Here is a 22,534-nt window from a genome sequence, read left to right as displayed (position 1 = left end):
CTTCACAAATAAATACCAAGGAATTTAAAAGAAAAGATAAAGCTTTTAAATATTATAATTGGATGTGCTGCAGGTGATGATGTTGATACAAGACATACCTGTCCCAGTGATCACACGGTGAACGGTGTTGCCACGGCAGCCGGATGCGAGCTCGTTGCCCGTGTTGACTTAGAAGTCCACCTTTGCCAGGTGTCAGCGTGGGTCTGTTCTGCTCGACGCCGGCGGTGCATAGGAAGGAGAGAGTGCTCCTCTATTTATTTTCAGTTTTTAGTTTCATTCGATGGAAACTTTTAGATTTGCTTCTTGTTAGGACTTGGAAAACTTTACTATCCACATGACAGAGCACTCGGACTCATATCTGATTATGTGTAAGATCAAGAGAATATCATAAATGATGGTAAACCTGAAGTCTGCTTTGGATAATTCTCTTTACCAAATCAGTTGGCAACATTTTAGTTTTGTGTTTTGAAGGTTTGAGTAATTGCAGCCACCACGAGTACATGAAAAAGGACTCGAGGTCTTTTTAAACCTTTATTTCCATCCTGTCTGAGCGCAGCCGACAAACGAACATCATGAAAACGATTCAACAGAAAAGTACCCAGTTCTTAGTTAAACTGTTTTATATGTGAAAACTGTCGTTTCAGCTCCGTGTGATGGGAGTCCCCTTAGACAACAATGATGCTAAGTTTAGCTTGTAAAACAGTTTGCTAGTGGAGCTGCTGACACTAGTCTCATTTCAGTTTGATGGTACAAATGTAACAGGAGTGACATTATTGATATTTTACTATATACACACCATTTTTTGGAAAAAGAAAGCTCAGTGGTGGAATCAAATATGACATTTCAGTCAAAATTCAAGGTATTTATTTCTATTTCATATCATTTATGACCCTGTGTGAAAGCTTTAGTTATATTTAAGGAAAATATCCCAAACATAAAGTCAAAGATTTGATCCTTGTGTGTTTCAGATGAAATGAAGACAAACTGATGCAGTAAATATTCTTTTATTGATGAGAAAACTGTGCAGTATAATCTACTTAAGATGCTGAAGATATGAGAGCATTAAACTATACTATACTGCAACAACATGGGAATAGAGCAGCTGTGATAGAAAACAGCATTAATGAATCAAAAGTACGGAAGTGGAGGAAGCAAGAAGAATGAGTTGAACAAAGTTTGATTTATCTGACTGCTTTGTTTCGCTTAATGTGCCTTATGTGCAATTTATGGTCCGAAAAATACACATTTGACTTTTTTATTTGGCACACTGCAGTGTAATATTGCAAAGCACCTCTTTTTAACTTCAGTGGATATTATACATGGTTATGCTCAGGATATGTCAGCCCATTTCTACTGGAAATGCCTTTTGGTTAACCTCTTAAGCCCCAAGCCTACCTGATCTCCTGCCTTTTGCCCCCGTATCAGGGGGCGTTGGGGCTTAAGAAGTTAAACTTTCAGCAAGGAATTTGCATTTGCACTGTTACATTTTTATATAGGTTTAATGCACATAAAAACAGCTGCTTGTTTAAGTGAAAATAAATGGATGGGGGTTTTCTGCGCTAGTAAAGTTGTGGAGTTGTATTTTGTTTCGCAGAAATTATATCGTCAGTTATATCGTTATCGCAAATTTTCAAATATATATCGTGATATATATTTTTGGCCATATCGCCCTGCCCTAATTGATAATATTTCAAAGAAGAGGGTTTAAACTATTTTCATTTTGCTGGTTAAATATAGAGTTAAAGCAGAGTTTCAGTTTTACTCATTGATGGATAATTTAACATATTTTTCTTCTCAGTGGTGTTTTAAGAATGTGGTGTGTTCTGTTATAGATGGCCATTTGTAATTCAGCCCTATGTTCATGTGACAGTTTTGTTTTTTTGTTTTTTAAATCTTCGCTTATCCTCTGTAAACTAACACCCATTTGGAGTCTAGATATCAGAAAAAGAAAATGCAACATTTTCCCTCGTGGCACGAGAAAAGAATTACAAATGTAAAAAATCTAGAACATGTTATTCAAGACAGAAACTTTACTCAATTCCAATAACATGTATCAAATTATGAAATCAGCAACAGAAAATTTCTTGAATATCAGTAAATGATTGGTAAATGGCCTGTATTTGTATAGCGCTTTACTAGTCCCTAAGGACCCCAAAGCACTTTACACATCCAGTCATCCACCCATTCACACACACAGTCACACAACTGGTGATGACAAGCTACATTGTAGCCACAGCCACCCTGGGGCGCACTGACAGAGGCACCTGTGACACAGGCAAGATTTAATACCAATCAACTGAACTGAGGTTATTTTTAAAATAGATGACTCAATTTCCTTCCCAACTGCAAAATGGGAGCAAGATCAATCCCTCAAGATAAAAACTTCTCAACACAAATGTGTTTAAATTCCTTAATCTGAGAACTATATGCAAGCTCTAAGGTCTTGTACGCCTGTTCAGAGTTTCTGGCAGAGTATATATGAATACCTATGCACATGGTTTAGTTGCTGTTTTCCAACCTTACCTCACTGTGAGTCTTAGGTCAGGTAAGTGAATTATCTATGGATGTGCATACAGCAAACATAGTTCTGAATGCCTTATATACCTCTTGAAGAAAACTATCCTTGGGAACTGGAAATCGAAAAATTATTTGTGCATTACTCAATATAAAAATGTAATCTAGAGAGAATGTCCGCCACCTCAAAACAGCAAATGGGGAAATTAGAATTTTGTTTTTATCTGCTTGCTGCAGATCAGATATATTCTGTACATAAAATACCAATAGCTCCATGAAGCCATGGAACCATTTGAGGTGACTCATAGTTTTCAATACATATAAAAATACTCAGAATAAAATTATTTTGACTCCCAATAAATAATCTTCTTTATGATTTTAGTATATCCAAAACTAAAACAGGATATACATTTTCAATAGGAAAATCTTTTAAACTGTTCATTCTCAGTGCTTCTGATTTTAACCTTTCACATAAATACAACTATCTTAATGTGCATCATACACATAATGCAATTGTCTGTTAGATGTGAGCATGTGGTAACAACGTATCTCATGTCAATAGGGACCAGATTGTCAGTCTTTTTTTCACACATATCTATTTGTTGATGGGAATTATTTATTTGTTTGAACATGTCTGAGGCATAGTTCTCACTCTGCCCCTTGTATGTTCTTATATACACTCAGAAAACACTTTATCAAGTGCACCACAGTAATACCTGGTTGGAGCCATTTTTATGGTCAGACCTTCCTTAATTCTATGTGGAGGATACTTGAAATATTTTCTATATAAATATCTAGAGACACTTGAGTCCATATTAGCATGATACCTTCAAACAGTTACTGCAGATTTGTAAGACTCTATCAAAAGTGCTCTATTGAAATAGAGACCTGTTGAGTATGGGGGCTATTTGACTACAGTGAACTCACATGATGTACTATGTTGCTGGAATCAGCCATCAGAAAAATGGGTGCACTGCTGCCATGAGGAGATGGGCATGGTCAGCAACAATACTAATTTTATCAAGACTCATTTGGCATTAAAGGACACCAAGTGTGCCATTTAAATATACCTCTCAAACCATTATTTTGACACCACCAGTCTGAACTGCTGATACAGGGCAGGTTGGATCCATATTTCCGTGCTGTTTATGCCAAATTCTGAGCCTACCATATGAATATTCCAGCAGACTTTCAGGCAAAAGTTTTTAATAATTTGGTTTAATATACTGAAATAACTACTGAGACAAAAGCATAAATTTACTTTGAAAATTAACTAAACTAATGTGGGGAAAAATAAAATTACAAGAAGATAGAAGTAAATGAATAAAATCAAAACTTTGATAACAACACTAAAATAACAGTGATCTGCATAAAACCTAAATACACAACATGAGAGTCCTCTAAAGCTGAGCCTCCTGTTGTTCCTGCTCTGTAGCTGATGTTGCTCCATTGAGCTTGACTAACACTGAAGTCACTCCATGATGTCGACATCTGTTGCATTATTTCTGTTAGGTTTTTCTTCTGTGTCTCCAGCACCTCATTTTTCATTTTGAGCATCTGTGTCTCTGCAGTCAAATTTTTGATCTGTTTTTCTAAAACTGTGGAGACTATAAGGTTACAAAGGACAGCAGCTAGTTTTTTAAGTGGTTTGAATATATTTACATGTTTCTTATAAATTAATGCAACAATAACTGTTAAAAAAAACACAATCAAATATAAAACATCACACTACTTTGTGTGTAAGTTTTAAAGTTATACTCACAGTAGACGTGAAGGACCATAATATTAGAATTCCCCAGCATGTTGCTAGTGATGGAAAAGATTTATTACAACAACTAAAATTATTTATAGTTTTCTTGAGAATAAAATGAAATGTGTCAAAAAATTATTTAACTTTAGAACAGATCTATAATCACAAAGAAAACTAAACCAGAAAACCTAAAGACAAAACTAAGGCTAAACCTTGTTAAATGTAATACAGACCCCCAAAACTCAGAACACTATATGTACAGAAAAAGGCAAAAATGTAAATACAAAAACTCCAAACTCAGGCAAAAAACTCAGGGTCAATGACAGCTTTTGTCATTTCTGTGTTTTGTATCTTTGTGGGAGATATTACATCTTAAAAAATGTTGTTTGAAAAGCCCTAAAATTCATAAACATGGTCAATAACTTGTATTCCATTGTATAATATTTTTTATTTATTTTCAGTCAAAGGTTACACAGTTTTAAACATTTAGTTACTTTGCATGGGTACATTTCTATTCTAAATGCTCTGTCCACAAATGGCCTTTGGTAAGAATTGCTTCACAAAGTCCAGGAACAGAGATGAACAAAGATACGACCTGTCCACCTGCAAACTTTAGCTTCACCAATCAGAAAAAACAAAGAGGCATAAAACAGCTCATCAGACACTCTTTGATCTAAGCTTAGGATAAATAAGGATTATTTCCAACTAGCAGTCATGCAAAGCTATTATAGTCCAGCAGTCAGAGTATAGAGATGGAAATTAGTTGAATTAGATCATCTGAGGAACATCAGCCAATAACGTTCAGACTAAACCGACCCACACTCTTCCTTCTCACAGTAACCGGCTGTCTCCTCCTCTCTGTGGAAAATCTTCCCATCAGGCTGCACCTTCCACCTCAGCTTCACCTCTTCTCTGATCCCTTGCTCCAGCAGCTTCTCCCTCACCTGAAACACAGTTTTCACACATTAAAAGAAGCTCCTCATTAATCAGCCGTTGTTTCTGTAGTGAGCAGAAAACGTTGTTCGTGCTGTTTCTGGGGGAAATGTACTAAATGAACTGGCTGGTGATGAAACTGAAGTTTGTTATTAGGCCTCATTGCCTGTCATTGGGTCACTTCGTCTCCTCACAGTAATCAGAAATTAAATGACTTCTTCAAGTTAAGAATGAAAAAAGGTTAAATAACAAAAATCGATGGGATTCCATTAAATGAGCCCCGTATGTCTGCAGCTGTGTGCTGTCACGTTTCCCTGAACCTGGACTGTACAGACTAACTGCTCTCTATCATTTCACAGTAGTCATAGCAGTCTGTTCCTTGTATCGGGGCCTGTGTGTCCTCTGACCTGCTGCAGGATGGATTCTTGCACTGTGGGGTCGTTCAGGTCTGCAGATCCTGCCCTCAGCTGAACCTTCACTGACCTCAAGGCTCGGGAAGATTTGACATCTGCAGAGAAAGAAAAGGCCGAATTTCAATTCAATTTTATATATACAGCGCCAAATCACAACAACAGCCGCCGCAAGGTGTTTTAAACGGTAAGGTAGACCCTACAATAATACATATAGAGAAAAAAACAAGCACTTTGGCAACAGTGGGAAGGAAAAACTCCCTTTTAACAGGAAGAAACCTCCAGTAGAACCAGGATCAGGGAGGGGCGCAAGTCGGAGAAAGCAGTCTTACATATTTGTTTAATATGTGCATTGAAGGACATATCCTGGTCAAAAATGACTCCAAGGTTCCTCACAGTGTTACTGGAGGCCAAGGTAATGCCATCCAGAGTAAGAATCTGGTTAGATACCATATTTCTAGGATTTTCAGGGCCGAGTACAATAATCTCAGTTTGATCTGAATTAAGAAGCAGAAAGTTAGCGGCCATCCAGGTCTTTATGTCTTTAAGAAATTCCTGCAGTTTAACTAATTGGTGTGTGTTATCTGGCTTCATGGACAGATAGAGTTGGGTGTCATCAGCATAGCAGTGAAAATGTATGCTATGTCTTCCGATGATACGGAAGCATGTATAATTTAAAAGTGCTATATACATAAAATTGATTTGATACTTTACTTAGGCCATCAAATTAAGATAGATTTTATGTTGTTGTTTCTGAAGATCTGGATGGATATTTTAATGTATTCTTTATTTCTATTTTTCAAGACTTGGAGATTTGCCTTTTTTATATAACTTGGCCTACCCTTTTTAGTTTTGTTAATATTGGCAATAGTGAGAAGTACTATGGTTGGATTCAAATGTATTTAATAGAGGGCATCTAATTAAGGTAAATGTCACGTTTTTAGTTGTTAGAATCTGATCAGCAATATTTTATTTTATTATTTGTTATTTTGTTTTTCAGTTTTCCCCCTGAGTGATTGCCACCTTAATGTGGTCAGGGGGGTTGCGTGCCTCAGTGACACTAAGAGCTAGACCTGCAGAAGCTAAGCCTTCAGGGGGGACACCCAAGTTGGTCAGGTTTTAGGGTAGAGGTCTGACAAAGTGCAATCCAATTACATGACAAAAACAGTTATTCAGAGCACCCCACACAACCCTTACCCCTTTCTTGCCTCCGTTGCCACCATGTGCCCCCTTTACATTTCTGTCTGGAGGAGAAGAGGAGCTGCAGAAAGGTGTGTAAGCTCTGCTTCCTGGTCACAACTCTGGATAGTCATATTTTGGGGGGTTTAATAAATTTGTCCATATTTCTAGAAATGAGAGCTGCTCCATCCAAAGAGGGATGGATGCCGTCTCTCCTGACAAGACCAGGTTTCATCCAGAAGGTTTGCCAATTATCTATGAAGCCCACATCGTTTTTTGGACACCACTCAGACAGCCAGCAATTTACGGAGAACATGCGGCTAAACATGTCACTCCTGGTCTGATTGGGGAGGGGACCAGAGAAAACTACAGAGCCCGACATTGTTTTGGCAAAGTTACACACCCATTCAATATTGATTTTAGTGACCTCCGGGTGTCATTACTGCCGACGTGAATTATGATTTTACTGAATTTATGTTTACCCTTAGCCAACAGCTTTAAATTTCCCTCAATGTCGCCTGCTCTGGCCCCTGGAAGACAACTGACTATGGTTGCCGGTGTCCCTAGCTTCACATGTCTGAGAACAGAATCACCAATTACCAGAGTTGGACCCCCGGCGGGTGTGTCACCGAGTGGGGAAAAACGGTTAGACACATGAACAGGTTGGTGGTGTACCTGGGACTTCTGTTTAAGACTATGCTTCCTCCTCACTGTCACCCAGCCACTCTCTTTCCCCAGCTGCTTGGGGTCTGCCAGGGAACAGCTAGCGGGGCCTACACTATCTTCGGCTGCACCGGCTACAGGGGCCTGGCTAGCTACGGGTGACTCAAGGGTGCGAAGCCGAGTCTCCAATTCAGTAATCCTGGCCTCCAGAGCTGCAAATATGCTACATTTGTTAAAGTATCACTACTGCTAAAGGAGGCTGAGGAGTAACTAAACATCTGACACAATGAGCAGGAAAGTGCACGAGGGACAGGTGAAGAGGCCATGCTGCACATGAAGATTATACTATGAAAAGAGAAGTTATCTAAAGGTTTTTAATTAAATTGGTATGCAGATAAGCTACTCAACTACTACTTCCTGTTCCTGTGTTGGAACAGGAACAGGAAGTGATACTCTACCACAGAGAGAGGGAACATCAAATGACAGCGCCACCCAAAGGATCGACAGTGTTGTGCCAAGAGTGTCCAGATGAGCCCAGGAGGACCAGACTGTGCAGAAACACAGAGGACAGACTCACCTCTGGAGCAGAGGAAGGGGCGTTGTTCATTACAATTATGACTGTAGAAGGAGCCCGTTGATACATCTATTGTGGCACAGTTTTGAGTGTCATCAGGCTGCCCGGGCGCCCATGGCAGGTTTGAGGCTGTGCTCGAGTTTGACCACGTCCAGTAATTTCTATACAGTCCAATCCAGGCCTGATTAGAAGATGTCAACATGTTAGCAACAATGGTGTTGAAATTTGAATCAATCATGCTGCTCAGGTCTATGTATGTCTGTCTGCAGTAAGACTGAGCATCAGGCCAGGTCATCAAGTTCGGCACCAGGATGAACATGCTACCCGTGCCTGAAAGACAAAAGATCAGACGGATTCAGACCTGCAGCTCAAATGTTCAGTTTGTCAAACCCTGGTTCCAAAGTCCAAAACACTCACCAGTAAAGCAGAAAAAGCTATGTTGTTCTGAGCATTGTCTTGTGGACCATGATCCATTACTAGATATTGTAACACACTCCCCAGTCCCTGGCTGTCCCGGGGACCAGGGAGGAAACCAGGATGACTGACGTGGACTGAGGCGAGACCATTTCCAGCTCTTGGAGAGTCCAATCCACACCTCTGTGCTCCCCGCCCATTTCTGGGCTTCCTGGATGAGAGCTGAGCTGTTAACGATGGCGAGGTCAATGTACTCATCTCTGCAGTATTGCTGAGCGTCGTTCCAGGACTTCTGCAGGTCAACGAGGTGGAGCTGTCTGACTAACTGATCAGACTGAAAATGGCAGACCATCACGTAACCTGAGAGAGGACACAAGTCAGTCAGCGCGGTCACAGACTCATCTCAGCTCGATTTTACTCGTCAGGAGAATTTACAGAGATTTGAACAGTGTTGCGGTCTGTTAATATATGTGTCCTTCAAAGGATCTGTAACTCGTATACTGGTTAAAATGTGTTTTACAATGCCTGTGGACACCTACACACTGGTTTCCCGCTCCAGGGCAAAAAAACCCCAAAATAAAAACGTGTTTTTCTCAGCAGTGCACACAAACAGAGCCACGTTCATGCACTCTCTCTTCCCTCCTGTCTTTCTCTTTTTACTCTTTTACTTCACTTTATACAAACTGTTACAAACTACCGACTATTAAACTGTCAATCAAACTTTTAACTGGACCCAAAGAAACCTTTAGAAGTTTAGTTGACATGACAAAGATCTTTGGAGATTGTACGAGTGTTTCTGTGACTGCTTGAAGCTTGTTTACAGACACCTTTAAAATAATCACTATGGAGCAGTTCAGTTTGTGCTTTCATTGATTTTCTGATATGAAGTTTTATTCAAACTATAAATGAGGCGACTGAGATGAGTTTACAGACCTGAGAGCAGCAGGAGGATCAGTCCACACCCCTTCATGGCTGAGAGCTGAAAAATTGTGAAGAATGTCCTCATGAATCTCATCTGCAGCTGCTCTATCATTATTAATCATAACACTTAAACCAGCATCAACAAAGAGGCAGATGTCTCTGTCATTCACTCCATTTCTATCCTAATCTAATGATTCAAACAAAACTATCAAACATATTTAACATTTGAAACGTTCAACTTTAAAAAGTGTTGTCTTTATTCAATTATCATCATTTTGTTTATTAGAATACCAGATAATGAATGTGTGAGATTATCAAATAAACCAAAACAAACATATGCATAACATACCTGACACAATGAGACGTCTGTTAAGCTGTGACACAGTCAGAACTCTTCATCTGATATATATGTCATCCTCGCTCCTCCTCCCACATCTATCAGAGACTTTGTAAAAGTGGTTTTAGAAAGCAGCCCAGTGTTCATTAAAGTGCATTTGTTTAAAGATGCTCAGAGTCATTTAACTGAAGATGACTTATTCAAAGTTATTACAGATGCAAACAGACTAACGTCTGGCAGAACGGGCTGTGAATTGGACCTAAACAATGTCACAGGGGTCGAATCATGAGACTAGGACTGAGGTTAAACACAGGAAACGGGCCGTTTGGTTTCAGGCTTCAGTCTGTGAGTGGAAGAACATGCTTCTCCTCCTGACTGGAGTTCAGCGTGTCTGCTGCATCATCAGCAAAGATGGACGCACTTGGAAATGTTTGTGTCTTCATTTGAATCCAAAGCTGAGGTTCGTGAGTTTGCTTGCTGTGCATGTGTTTGCATGGATACAGCACTGATTCTCTGCCCGACCATTTCAGTTTTATTTGAATAATGTTGTAATTATTATAATTCAAACAAAAGAGGGTTCAAGCTTGACTCCTCCAAACAAATCAGTGATGATGAAGACGCAACCTGACACATTTCACATGTCAGTTCCAATCATAGAGAACAAATAGTTTTTATTTTATTCTTTGTTTGTTTAGCTTCAGCGTGTTTTTTAAAAAAAATGATATTACAGTTTTAGTGCATCTCCTCTAAAAGTGCAAAACTTGCTTTCAGAGTCTCACACAGCACTACTTCCAAAGATGGAGGCTCAAGACAAATAAAATGATTTTAAAGTCACCACTAAATTTCACTGAAAGTAAGTAAATGTTGTTTATGTAGCGCCTCACAATGTGAAGATCACAAAGTGCTTCACAAATAAATACCAAGGAATTTAAAAGAAAAGATAAAGCTTTTAAATATTATAATTGGATGTGCTGCAGGTGATGATGTTGATACAAGACATACCTGTCCCAGTGATCACACGGTGAACGGTGTTGCCACGGCAGCCGGATGCGAGCTCGTTGCCCGTGTTGACTTAGAAGTCCACCTTTGCCAGGTGTCAGCGTGGGTCTGTTCTGCTCGACGCCGGCGGTGCATAGGAAGGAGAGAGTGCTCCTCTATTTATTTTCAGTTTTTAGTTTCATTCGATGGAAACTTTTAGATTTGCTTCTTGTTAGGACTTGGAAAACTTTACTATCCACATGACAGAGCACTCGGACTCATATCTGATTATGTGTAAGATCAAGAGAATATCATAAATGATGGTAAACCTGAAGTCTGCTTTGGATAATTCTCTTTACCAAATCAGTTGGCAACATTTTAGTTTTGTGTTTTGAAGGTTTGAGTAATTGCAGCCACCACGAGTACATGAAAAAGGACTCGAGGTCTTTTTAAACCTTTATTTCCATCCTGTCTGAGCGCAGCCGACAAACGAACATCATGAAAACGATTCAACAGAAAAGTACCCAGTTCTTAGTTAAACTGTTTTATATGTGAAAACTGTCGTTTCAGCTCCGTGTGATGGGAGTCCCCTTAGACAACAATGATGCTAAGTTTAGCTTGTAAAACAGTTTGCTAGTGGAGCTGCTGACACTAGTCTCATTTCAGTTTGATGGTACAAATGTAACAGGAGTGACATTATTGATATTTTACTATATACACACCATTTTTTGGAAAAAGAAAGCTCAGTGGTGGAATCAAATATGACATTTCAGTCAAAATTCAAGGTATTTATTTCTATTTCATATCATTTATGACCCTGTGTGAAAGCTTTAGTTATATTTAAGGAAAATATCCCAAACATAAAGTCAAAGATTTGATCCTTGTGTGTTTCAGATGAAATGAAGACAAACTGATGCAGTAAATATTCTTTTATTGATGAGAAAACTGTGCAGTATAATCTACTTAAGATGCTGAAGATATGAGAGCATTAAACTATACTATACTGCAACAACATGGGAATAGAGCAGCTGTGATAGAAAACAGCATTAATGAATCAAAAGTACGGAAGTGGAGGAAGCAAGAAGAATGAGTTGAACAAAGTTTGATTTATCTGACTGCTTTGTTTCGCTTAATGTGCCTTATGTGCAATTTATGGTCCGAAAAATACACATTTGACTTTTTTATTTGGCACACTGCAGTGTAATATTGCAAAGCACCTCTTTTTAACTTCAGTGGATATTATACATGGTTATGCTCAGGATATGTCAGCCCATTTCTACTGGAAATGCCTTTTGGTTAACCTCTTAAGCCCCAAGCCTACCTGATCTCCTGCCTTTTGCCCCCGTATCAGGGGGCGTTGGGGCTTAAGAAGTTAAACTTTCAGCAAGGAATTTGCATTTGCACTGTTACATTTTTATATAGGTTTAATGCACATAAAAACAGCTGCTTGTTTAAGTGAAAATAAATGGATGGGGGTTTTCTGCGCTAGTAAAGTTGTGGAGTTGTATTTTGTTTCGCAGAAATTATATCGTCAGTTATATCGTTATCGCAAATTTTCAAATATATATCGTGATATATATTTTTGGCCATATCGCCCTGCCCTAATTGATAATATTTCAAAGAAGAGGGTTTAAACTATTTTCATTTTGCTGGTTAAATATAGAGTTAAAGCAGAGTTTCAGTTTTACTCATTGATGGATAATTTAACATATTTTTCTTCTCAGTGGTGTTTTAAGAATGTGGTGTGTTCTGTTATAGATGGCCATTTGTAATTCAGCCCTATGTTCATGTGACAGTTTTGTTTTTTTGTTTTTTAAATCTTCGCTTATCCTCTGTAAACTAACACCCATTTGGAGTCTAGATATCAGAAAAAGAAAATGCAACATTTTCCCTCGTGGCACGAGAAAAGAATTACAAATGTAAAAAATCTAGAACATGTTATTCAAGACAGAAACTTTACTCAATTCCAATAACATGTATCAAATTATGAAATCAGCAACAGAAAATTTCTTGAATATCAGTAAATGATTGGTAAATGGCCTGTATTTGTATAGCGCTTTACTAGTCCCTAAGGACCCCAAAGCACTTTACACATCCAGTCATCCACCCATTCACACACACAGTCACACAACTGGTGATGACAAGCTACATTGTAGCCACAGCCACCCTGGGGCGCACTGACAGAGGCACCTGTGACACAGGCAAGATTTAATACCAATCAACTGAACTGAGGTTATTTTTAAAATAGATGACTCAATTTCCTTCCCAACTGCAAAATGGGAGCAAGATCAATCCCTCAAGATAAAAACTTCTCAACACAAATGTGTTTAAATTCCTTAATCTGAGAACTATATGCAAGCTCTAAGGTCTTGTACGCCTGTTCAGAGTTTCTGGCAGAGTATATATGAATACCTATGCACATGGTTTAGTTGCTGTTTTCCAACCTTACCTCACTGTGAGTCTTAGGTCAGGTAAGTGAATTATCTATGGATGTGCATACAGCAAACATAGTTCTGAATGCCTTATATACCTCTTGAAGAAAACTATCCTTGGGAACTGGAAATCGAAAAATTATTTGTGCATTACTCAATATAAAAATGTAATCTAGAGAGAATGTCCGCCACCTCAAAACAGCAAATGGGGAAATTAGAATTTTGTTTTTATCTGCTTGCTGCAGATCAGATATATTCTGTACATAAAATACCAATAGCTCCATGAAGCCATGGAACCATTTGAGGTGACTCATAGTTTTCAATACATATAAAAATACTCAGAATAAAATTATTTTGACTCCCAATAAATAATCTTCTTTATGATTTTAGTATATCCAAAACTAAAACAGGATATACATTTTCAATAGGAAAATCTTTTAAACTGTTCATTCTCAGTGCTTCTGATTTTAACCTTTCACATAAATACAACTATCTTAATGTGCATCATACACATAATGCAATTGTCTGTTAGATGTGAGCATGTGGTAACAACGTATCTCATGTCAATAGGGACCAGATTGTCAGTCTTTTTTTCACACATATCTATTTGTTGATGGGAATTATTTATTTGTTTGAACATGTCTGAGGCATAGTTCTCACTCTGCCCCTTGTATGTTCTTATATACACTCAGAAAACACTTTATCAAGTGCACCACAGTAATACCTGGTTGGAGCCATTTTTATGGTCAGACCTTCCTTAATTCTATGTGGAGGATACTTGAAATATTTTCTATATAAATATCTAGAGACACTTGAGTCCATATTAGCATGATACCTTCAAACAGTTACTGCAGATTTGTAAGACTCTATCAAAAGTGCTCTATTGAAATAGAGACCTGTTGAGTATGGGGGCTATTTGACTACAGTGAACTCACATGATGTACTATGTTGCTGGAATCAGCCATCAGAAAAATGGGTGCACTGCTGCCATGAGGAGATGGGCATGGTCAGCAACAATACTAATTTTATCAAGACTCATTTGGCATTAAAGGACACCAAGTGTGCCATTTAAATATACCTCTCAAACCATTATTTTGACACCACCAGTCTGAACTGCTGATACAGGGCAGGTTGGATCCATATTTCCGTGCTGTTTATGCCAAATTCTGAGCCTACCATATGAATATTCCAGCAGACTTTCAGGCAAAAGTTTTTAATAATTTGGTTTAATATACTGAAATAACTACTGAGACAAAAGCATAAATTTACTTTGAAAATTAACTAAACTAATGTGGGGAAAAATAAAATTACAAGAAGATAGAAGTAAATGAATAAAATCAAAACTTTGATAACAACACTAAAATAACAGTGATCTGCATAAAACCTAAATACACAACATGAGAGTCCTCTAAAGCTGAGCCTCCTGTTGTTCCTGCTCTGTAGCTGATGTTGCTCCATTGAGCTTGACTAACACTGAAGTCACTCCATGATGTCGACATCTGTTGCATTATTTCTGTTAGGTTTTTCTTCTGTGTCTCCAGCACCTCATTTTTCATTTTGAGCATCTGTGTCTCTGCAGTCAAATTTTTGATCTGTTTTTCTAAAACTGTGGAGACTATAAGGTTACAAAGGACAGCAGCTAGTTTTTTAAGTGGTTTGAATATATTTACATGTTTCTTATAAATTAATGCAACAATAACTGTTAAAAAAAACACAATCAAATATAAAACATCACACTACTTTGTGTGTAAGTTTTAAAGTTATACTCACAGTAGACGTGAAGGACCATAATATTAGAATTCCCCAGCATGTTGCTAGTGATGGAAAAGATTTATTACAACAACTAAAATTATTTATAGTTTTCTTGAGAATAAAATGAAATGTGTCAAAAAATTATTTAACTTTAGAACAGATCTATAATCACAAAGAAAACTAAACCAGAAAACCTAAAGACAAAACTAAGGCTAAACCTTGTTAAATGTAATAGAGACCCCCAAAACTCAGAACACTATATGTACAGAAAAAGGCAAAAATGTAAATACAAAAACTCCAAACTCAGGCAAAAAACTCAGGGTCAATGACAGCTTTTGTCATTTCTGTGTTTTGTATCTTTGTGGGAGATATTACATCTTAAAAAATGTTGTTTGAAAAGCCCTAAAATTCATAAACATGGTCAATAACTTGTATTCCATTGTATAATATTTTTTATTTATTTTCAGTCAAAGGTTACACAGTTTTAAACATTTAGTTACTTTGCATGGGTACATTTCTATTCTAAATGCTCTGTCCACAAATGGCCTTTGGTAAGAATTGCTTCACAAAGTCCAGGAACAGAGATGAACAAAGATACGACCTGTCCACCTGCAAACTTTAGCTTCACCAATCAGAAAAAACAAAGAGGCATAAAACAGCTCATCAGACACTCTTTGATCTAAGCTTAGGATAAATAAGGATTATTTCCAACTAGCAGTCATGCAAAGCTATTATAGTCCAGCAGTCAGAGTATAGAGATGGAAATTAGTTGAATTAGATCATCTGAGGAACATCAGCCAATAACGTTCAGACTAAACCGACCCACAGTCTTCCTTCTCACAGTAACCGGCTGTCTCCTCCTCTCTGTGGAAAATCTTCCCATCAGGCTGCACCTTCCACCTCAGCTTCACCTCTTCTCTGATCCCTTGCTCCAGCAGCTTCTCCCTCACCTGAAACACAGTTTTCACACATTAAAAGAAGCTCCTCATTAATCAGCCGTTGTTTCTGTAGTGAGCAGAAAACGTTGTTCGTGCTGTTTCTGGGGGAAATGTACTAAATGAACTGGCTGGTGATGAAACTGAAGTTTGTTATTAGGCCTCATTGCCTGTCATTGGGTCACTTCGTCTCCTCACAGTAATCAGAAATTAAATGACTTCTTCAAGTTAAGAATGAAAAAAGGTTAAATAACAAAAATCGATGGGATTCCATTAAATGAGCCCCGTATGTCTGCAGCTGTGTGCTGTCACGTTTCCCTGAACCTGGACTGTACAGACTAACTGCTCTCTATCATTTCACAGTAGTCATAGCAGTCTGTTCCTTGTATCGGGGCCTGTGTGTCCTCTGACCTGCTGCAGGATGGATTCTTGCACTGTGGGGTCGTTCAGGTCTGCAGATCCTGCCCTCAGCTGAACCTTCACTGACCTCAAGGCTCGGGAAGATTTGACATCTGCAGAGAAAGAAAAGGCCGAATTTCAATTCAATTTTATATATACAGCGCCAAATCACAACAACAGCCGCCGCAAGGTGTTTTAAACGGTAAGGTAGACCCTACAATAATACATATAGAGAAAAAAACAAGCACTTTGGCAACAGTGGGAAGGAAAAACTCCCTTTTAACAGGAAGAAACCTCCAGTAGAACCAGGATCAGGGAGGGGCGCAAGTCGGAGAAAGCAGTCTTACATATTTGTTTAATATGTGCATTGAAGGACATATCCTGGTCAAAAATGACTCCAAGGTTCCTCACAGTGTTACTGGAGGCCAAGGTAATGCCATCCAGAGTAAGAATCTGGTTAGATACCATATTTCTAGGATTTTCAGGGCCGAGTACAATAATCTCAGTTTGATCTGAATTAAGAAGCAGAAAGTTAGCGGCCATCCAGGTCTTTATGTCTTTAAGAAATTCCTGCAGTTTAACTAATTGGTGTGTGTTATCTGGCTTCATGGACAGATAGAGTTGGGTGTCATCAGCATAGCAGTGAAAATGTATGCTATGTCTTCCGATGATACGGAAGCATGTATAATTTAAAAGTGCTATATACATAAAATTGATTTGATACTTTACTTAGGCCATCAAATTAAGATAGATTTTATGTTGTTGTTTCTGAAGATCTGGATGGATATTTTAATGTATTCTTTATTTCTATTTTTCAAGACTTGGAGATTTGCCTTTTTTATATAACTTGGCCTACCCTTTTTAGTTTTGTTAATATTGGCAATAGTGAGAAGTACTATGGTTGGATTCAAATGTATTTAATAGAGGGCATCTAATTAAGGTAAATGTCACGTTTTTAGTTGTTAGAATCTGATCAGCAATATTTTATTTTATTATTTGTTATTTTGTTTTTCAGTTTTCCCCCTGAGTGATTGCCACCTTAATGTGGTCAGGGGGGTTGCGTGCCTCAGTGACACTAAGAGCTAGACCTGCAGAAGCTAAGCCTTCAGGGGGGACACCCAAGTTGGTCAGGTTTTAGGGTAGAGGTCTGACAAAGTGCAATCCAATTACATGACAAAAACAGTTATTCAGAGCACCCCACACAACCCTTACCCCTTTCTTGCCTCCGTTGCCACCATGTGCCCCCTTTACATTTCTGTCTGGAGGAGAAGAGGAGCTGCAGAAAGGTGTGTAAGCTCTGCTTCCTGGTCACAACTCTGGATAGTCATATTTTGGGGGGTTTAATAAATTTGTCCATATTTCTAGAAATGAGAGCTGCTCCATCCAAAGAGGGATGGATGCCGTCTCTCCTGACAAGACCAGGTTTCATCCAGAAGGTTTGCCAATTATCTATGAAGCCCACATCGTTTTTTGGACACCACTCAGACAGCCAGCAATTTACAGAGAACATGCGGCTAAACATGTCACTCCTGGTCTGATTGGGGAGGGGACCAGAGAAAACTACAGAGCCCGACATTGTTTTGGCAAAGTTACACACCCATTCAATATTGATTTTAGTGACCTCCGGGTGTCATTACTGCCGACGTGAATTATGATTTTACTGAATTTATGTTTACCCTTAGCCAACAGCTTTAAATTTCCCTCAATGTCGCCTGCTCTGGCCCCTGGAAGACAACTGACTATGGTTGCCGGTGTCCCTAGCTTCACATGTCTGAGAACAGAATCACCAATTACCAGAGTTGGACCCCCGGCGGGTGTGTCACCGAGTGGGGAAAAACGGTTAGACACATGAACAGGTTGGTGGTGTACCTGGGACTTCTGTTTAAGACTATGCTTCCTCCTCACTGTCACCCAGCCACTCTCTTTCCCCAGCTGCTTGGGGTCTGCCAGGGAACAGCTAGCGGGGCCTACACTATCTTCGGCTGCACCGGCTACAGGGGCCTGGCTAGCTACGGGTGACTCAAGGGTGCGAAGCCGAGTCTCCAATTCAGTAATCCTGGCCTCCAGAGCTGCAAATATGCTACATTTGTTAAAGTATCACTACTGCTAAAGGAGGCTGAGGAGTAACTAAACATCTGACACAATGAGCAGGAAAGTGCACGAGGGACAGGTGAAGAGGCCATGCTGCACATGAAGATTATACTATGAAAAGAGAAGTTATCTAAAGGTTTTTAATTAAATTGGTATGCAGATAAGCTACTCAACTACTACTTCCTGTTCCTGTGTTGGAACAGGAACAGGAAGTGATACTCTACCACAGAGAGAGGGAACATCAAATGACAGCGCCACCCAAAGGATCGACAGTGTTGTGCCAAGAGTGTCCAGATGAGCCCAGGAGGACCAGACTGTGCAGAAACACAGAGGACAGACTCACCTCTGGAGCAGAGGAAGGGGCGTTGTTCATTACAATTATGACTGTAGAAGGAGCCCGTTGATACATCTATTGTGGCACAGTTTTGAGTGTCATCAGGCTGCCCGGGCGCCCATGGCAGGTTTGAGGCTGTGCTCGAGTTTGACCACGTCCAGTAATTTCTATACAGTCCAATCCAGGCCTGATTAGAAGATGTCAACATGTTAGCAACAATGGTGTTGAAATTTGAATCAATCATGCTGCTCAGGTCTATGTATGTCTGTCTGCAGTAAGACTGAGCATCAGGCCAGGTCATCAAGTTCGGCACCAGGATGAACATGCTACCCGTGCCTGAAAGACAAAAGATCAGACGGATTCAGACCTGCAGCTCAAATGTTCAGTTTGTCAAACCCTGGTTCCAAAGTCCAAAACACTCACCAGTAAAGCAGAAAAAGCTATGTTGTTCTGAGCATTGTCTTGTGGACCATGATCCATTACTAGATATTGTAACACACTCCCCAGTCCCTGGCTGTCCCGGGGACCAGGGAGGAAACCAGGATGACTGACGTGGACTGAGGCGAGACCATTCCCAGCCGCTCTTGGAGAGTCCAATCCACACCTCTGTGCTCCCCGCCCATTTCTGGGCTTCCTGGATGAGAGCTGAGCTGTTAACGATGGCGAGGTCAATGTACTCATCTCTGCAGTATTGCTGAGCGTCGTTCCAGGACTTCTGCAGGTCAACGAGGTGGAGCTGTCTGACTAACTGATCAGACTGAAAATGGCAGACCATCACGTAACCTGAGAGAGGACACAAGTCAGTCAGCGCGGTCACAGACTCATCTCAGCTCGATTTTACTCGTCAGGAGAATTTACAGAGATTTGAACAGTGTTGCGGTCTGTTAATATATGTGTCCTTCAAAGGATCTGTAACTCGTATACTGGTTAAAATGTGTTTTACAATGCCTGTGGACACCTACACACTGGTTTCCCGCTCCAGGGCAAAAAAACCCCAAAATAAAAACGTGTTTTTCTCAGCAGTGCACACAAACAGAGCCACGTTCATGCACTCTCTCTTCCCTCCTGTCTTTCTCTTTTTACTCTTTTACTTCACTTTATACAAACTGTTACAAACTACCGACTATTAAACTGTCAATCAAACTTTTAACTGGACCCAAAGAAACCTTTAGAAGTTTAGTTGACATGACAAAGATCTTTGGAGATTGTACGAGTGTTTCTGTGACTGCTTGAAGCTTGTTTACAGACACCTTTAAAATAATCACTATGGAGCAGTTCAGTTTGTGCTTTCATTGATTTTCTGATATGAAGTTTTATTCAAACTATAAATGAGGCGACTGAGATGAGTTTACAGACCTGAGAGCAGCAGGAGGATCAGTCCACACCCCTTCATGGCTGAGAGCTGAAAAATTGTGAAGAATGTCCTCATGAATCTCATCTGCAGCTGCTCTATCATTATTAATCATAACACTTAAACCAGCATCAACAAAGAGGCAGATGTCTCTGTCATTCACTCCATTTCTATCCTAATCTAATGATTCAAACAAAACTATCAAACATATTTAACATTTGAAACGTTCAACTTTAAAAAGTGTTGTCTTTATTCAATTATCATCATTTTGTTTATTAGAATACCAGATAATGAATGTGTGAGATTATCAAATAAACCAAAACAAACATATGCATAACATACCTGACTCGATGAGACGTCTGTTAAGCTGTGACACAGTCAGAACTCTTCATCTGATATATATGTCATCCTCGCTCCTCCTCCCACATCTATCAGAGACTTTGTAAAAGTGGTTTTAGAAAGCAGCCCAGTGTTCATTAAAGTGCATTTGTTTAAAGATGCTCAGAGTCATTTAACTGAAGATGACTTATTCAAAGTTATTACAGATGCAAACAGACTAACGTCTGGCAGAACGGGCTGTGAATTGGACCTAAACAATGTCACAGGGGTCGAATCATGAGACTAGGACTGAGGTTAAACACAGGAAACGGGCCGTTTGGTTTCAGGCTTCAGTCTGTGAGTGGAAGAACATGCTTCTCCTCCTGACTGGAGTTCAGCGTGTCTGCTGCATCATCAGCAAAGATGGACGCACTTGGAAATGTTTGTGTCTTCATTTGAATCCAAAGCTGAGGTTCGTGAGTTTGCTTGCTGTGCATGTGTTTGCATGGATACAGCACTGATTCTCTGCCCGACCATTTCAGTGTTATTTGAATAATGTTGTAATTATTATAATTCAAACAAAAGAGGGTTCAAGCTTGACTCCTCCAAACAAATCAGTGATGATGAAGACGCAACCTGACACATTTCACATGTCAGTTCCAATCATAGAGAACAAATAGTTTTTATTTTATTCTTTGTTTGTTTAGCTTCAGCGTGTTTTTTAAAAAAAATGATATTACAGTTTTAGTGCATCTCCTCTAAAAGTGCAAAACTTGCTTTCAGAGTCTCACACAGCACCACTTCCAAAGATGGAGGCTCAAGACAAATAAAATGATTTTAAAGTCACCACTAAATTTCACTGAAAGTAAGTAAATGTTGTTTATGTAGCGCCTCACAATGTGAAGATCACAAAGTGCTTCACAAATAAATACCAAGGAATTTAAAAGAAAAGATAAAGCTTTTAAATATTATAATTGGATGTGCTGCAGGTGATGATGTTGATACGAGACATACCTGTTCCAGTGATCACACGGTGAACACGGCAGCCGGATGCGAGCTCGTTGCCCGTGTTGACTTAGAAGTCCACCTTTGCCAGGTGTCAGCGTGGGTCTGTTCTGCTCGACGCCGGCGGTGCATAGGAAGGAGAGAGTGCTCCTCTATTTATTTTCAGTTTTTAGTTTCATTCGATGGAAACTTTTAGATTTGCTTCTTGTTAGGACTTGGAAAACTTTACTATCCACATGACAGAGCACTCGGACTCATATCTGATTATGTGTAAGATCAAGAGAATATCATAAATGATGGTAAACCTGAAGTCTGCTTTGGATAATTCTCTTTACCAAATCAGTTGGCAACATTTTAGTTTTGTGTTTTGAAGGTTTGAGTAATTGCAGCCACCACGAGTACATGAAAAAGGACTCGAGGTCTTTTTAAACCTTTATTTCCATCCTGTCTGAGCGCAGCCGACAAACGAACATCATGAAAACGATTCAACAGAAAAGTACCCAGTTCTTAGTTAAACTGTTTTATATGTGAAAACTGTTGTTTCAGCTCCGTGTGATGGGAGTCCCCTTAGACAACAATGATGCTAAGTTTAGCTTGTAAAACAGTTTGCTAGTGGAGCTGCTGACACTAGTCTCATTTCAGTTTGATGGTACAAATGTAACAGGAGTGACATTATTGATATTTTACTATATACACACCATTTTTTGGAAAAAGAAAGCTCAGTGGTGGAATCAAATATGACATTTCAGTCAAAATTCAAGGTATTTATTTCTATTTCATATCATTTATGACCCTGTGTGAAAGCTTTAGTTATATTTAAGGAAAATATCCCAAACATAAAGTCAAAGATTTGATCCTTGTGTGTTTCAGATGAAATGAAGACAAACTGATGCAGTAAATATTCTTTTATTGATGAGAAAACTGTGCAGTATAATCTACTTAAGATGCTGAAGATATGAGAGCATTAAACTATACTATACTGCAACAACATGGGAATAGAGCAGCTGTGATAGAAAACAGCATTAATGAATCAAAAGTACGGAAGTGGAGGAAGCAAGAAGAATGAGTTGAACAAAGTTTGATTTATCTGACTGCTTTGTTTCGCTTAATGTGCCTTATGTGCAATTTATGGTCCGAAAAATACACATTTGACTTCTTTATTTGGCACACTGCAGTGTAATATTGCAAAGCACCTCTTTTTAACTTCAGTGGATATTATACATGGTTATGCTCAGGATATGTCA

The 22,534-nt window shown here is 39.1% G+C and overlaps 2 protein-coding genes across 3 annotated transcripts; both read right to left on the bottom strand.

The window, feature by feature from the left end:
• Positions 1-4,366: 4,366 nt before the first annotated feature.
• On the bottom strand, positions 4,367-9,789 carry LOC147319501 (putative C-type lectin domain family 20 member A). 2 transcript variants are annotated; one of them, XM_086310042.1, is made up of 6 exons: positions 9,708-9,789; positions 9,371-9,416; positions 8,441-8,797; positions 8,027-8,353; positions 5,605-5,705; positions 4,367-5,208 (listed from the first exon to the last, which is right to left on the bottom strand). In XM_086310042.1, the coding sequence occupies exons 2-6, from the start codon at positions 9,405-9,407 to the stop codon at positions 5,071-5,073; spliced, it is 960 nt and encodes a 319-aa protein (XP_086166168.1). In that variant the 5' UTR covers positions 9,408-9,416; positions 9,708-9,789; the 3' UTR covers positions 4,367-5,070. The 2 variants fall into 2 exon arrangements, with proteins under 2 accessions (XP_086166168.1, XP_086166167.1); XM_086310041.1 differs by lacking the exon at positions 9,708-9,789 and having other exon boundaries at positions 9,371-9,443.
• A 5,418-nt stretch (positions 9,790-15,207) lies between these two features.
• Positions 15,208-20,045, bottom strand: LOC147319500 (putative C-type lectin domain family 20 member A). Its single transcript, XM_086310040.1, has 5 exons — positions 19,973-20,045; positions 19,040-19,399; positions 18,626-18,952; positions 16,204-16,304; positions 15,208-15,807 (listed from the first exon to the last, which is right to left on the bottom strand). The coding sequence occupies exons 1-5, from the start codon at positions 20,043-20,045 to the stop codon at positions 15,670-15,672; spliced, it is 999 nt and encodes a 332-aa protein (XP_086166166.1). The 3' UTR covers positions 15,208-15,669.
• Positions 20,046-22,534: the final 2,489 nt, after the last annotated feature.

This window comes from Aulonocara sp. 'chitande type north' Nkhata Bay, linkage group LG11 (genome assembly GCF_057382095.1).
Source record: "Aulonocara sp. 'chitande type north' Nkhata Bay isolate Kocher_YH1m ecotype deep benthic linkage group LG11, A_spYH_male_GT1.1, whole genome shotgun sequence".
Classification (NCBI taxonomy): domain Eukaryota; kingdom Metazoa; phylum Chordata; class Actinopteri; order Cichliformes; family Cichlidae; genus Aulonocara; species Aulonocara sp. 'chitande type north' Nkhata Bay.
Note: the sequence above shows the minus strand (reverse complement) of the source record. Positions and strands in the feature narration are given on the sequence as shown.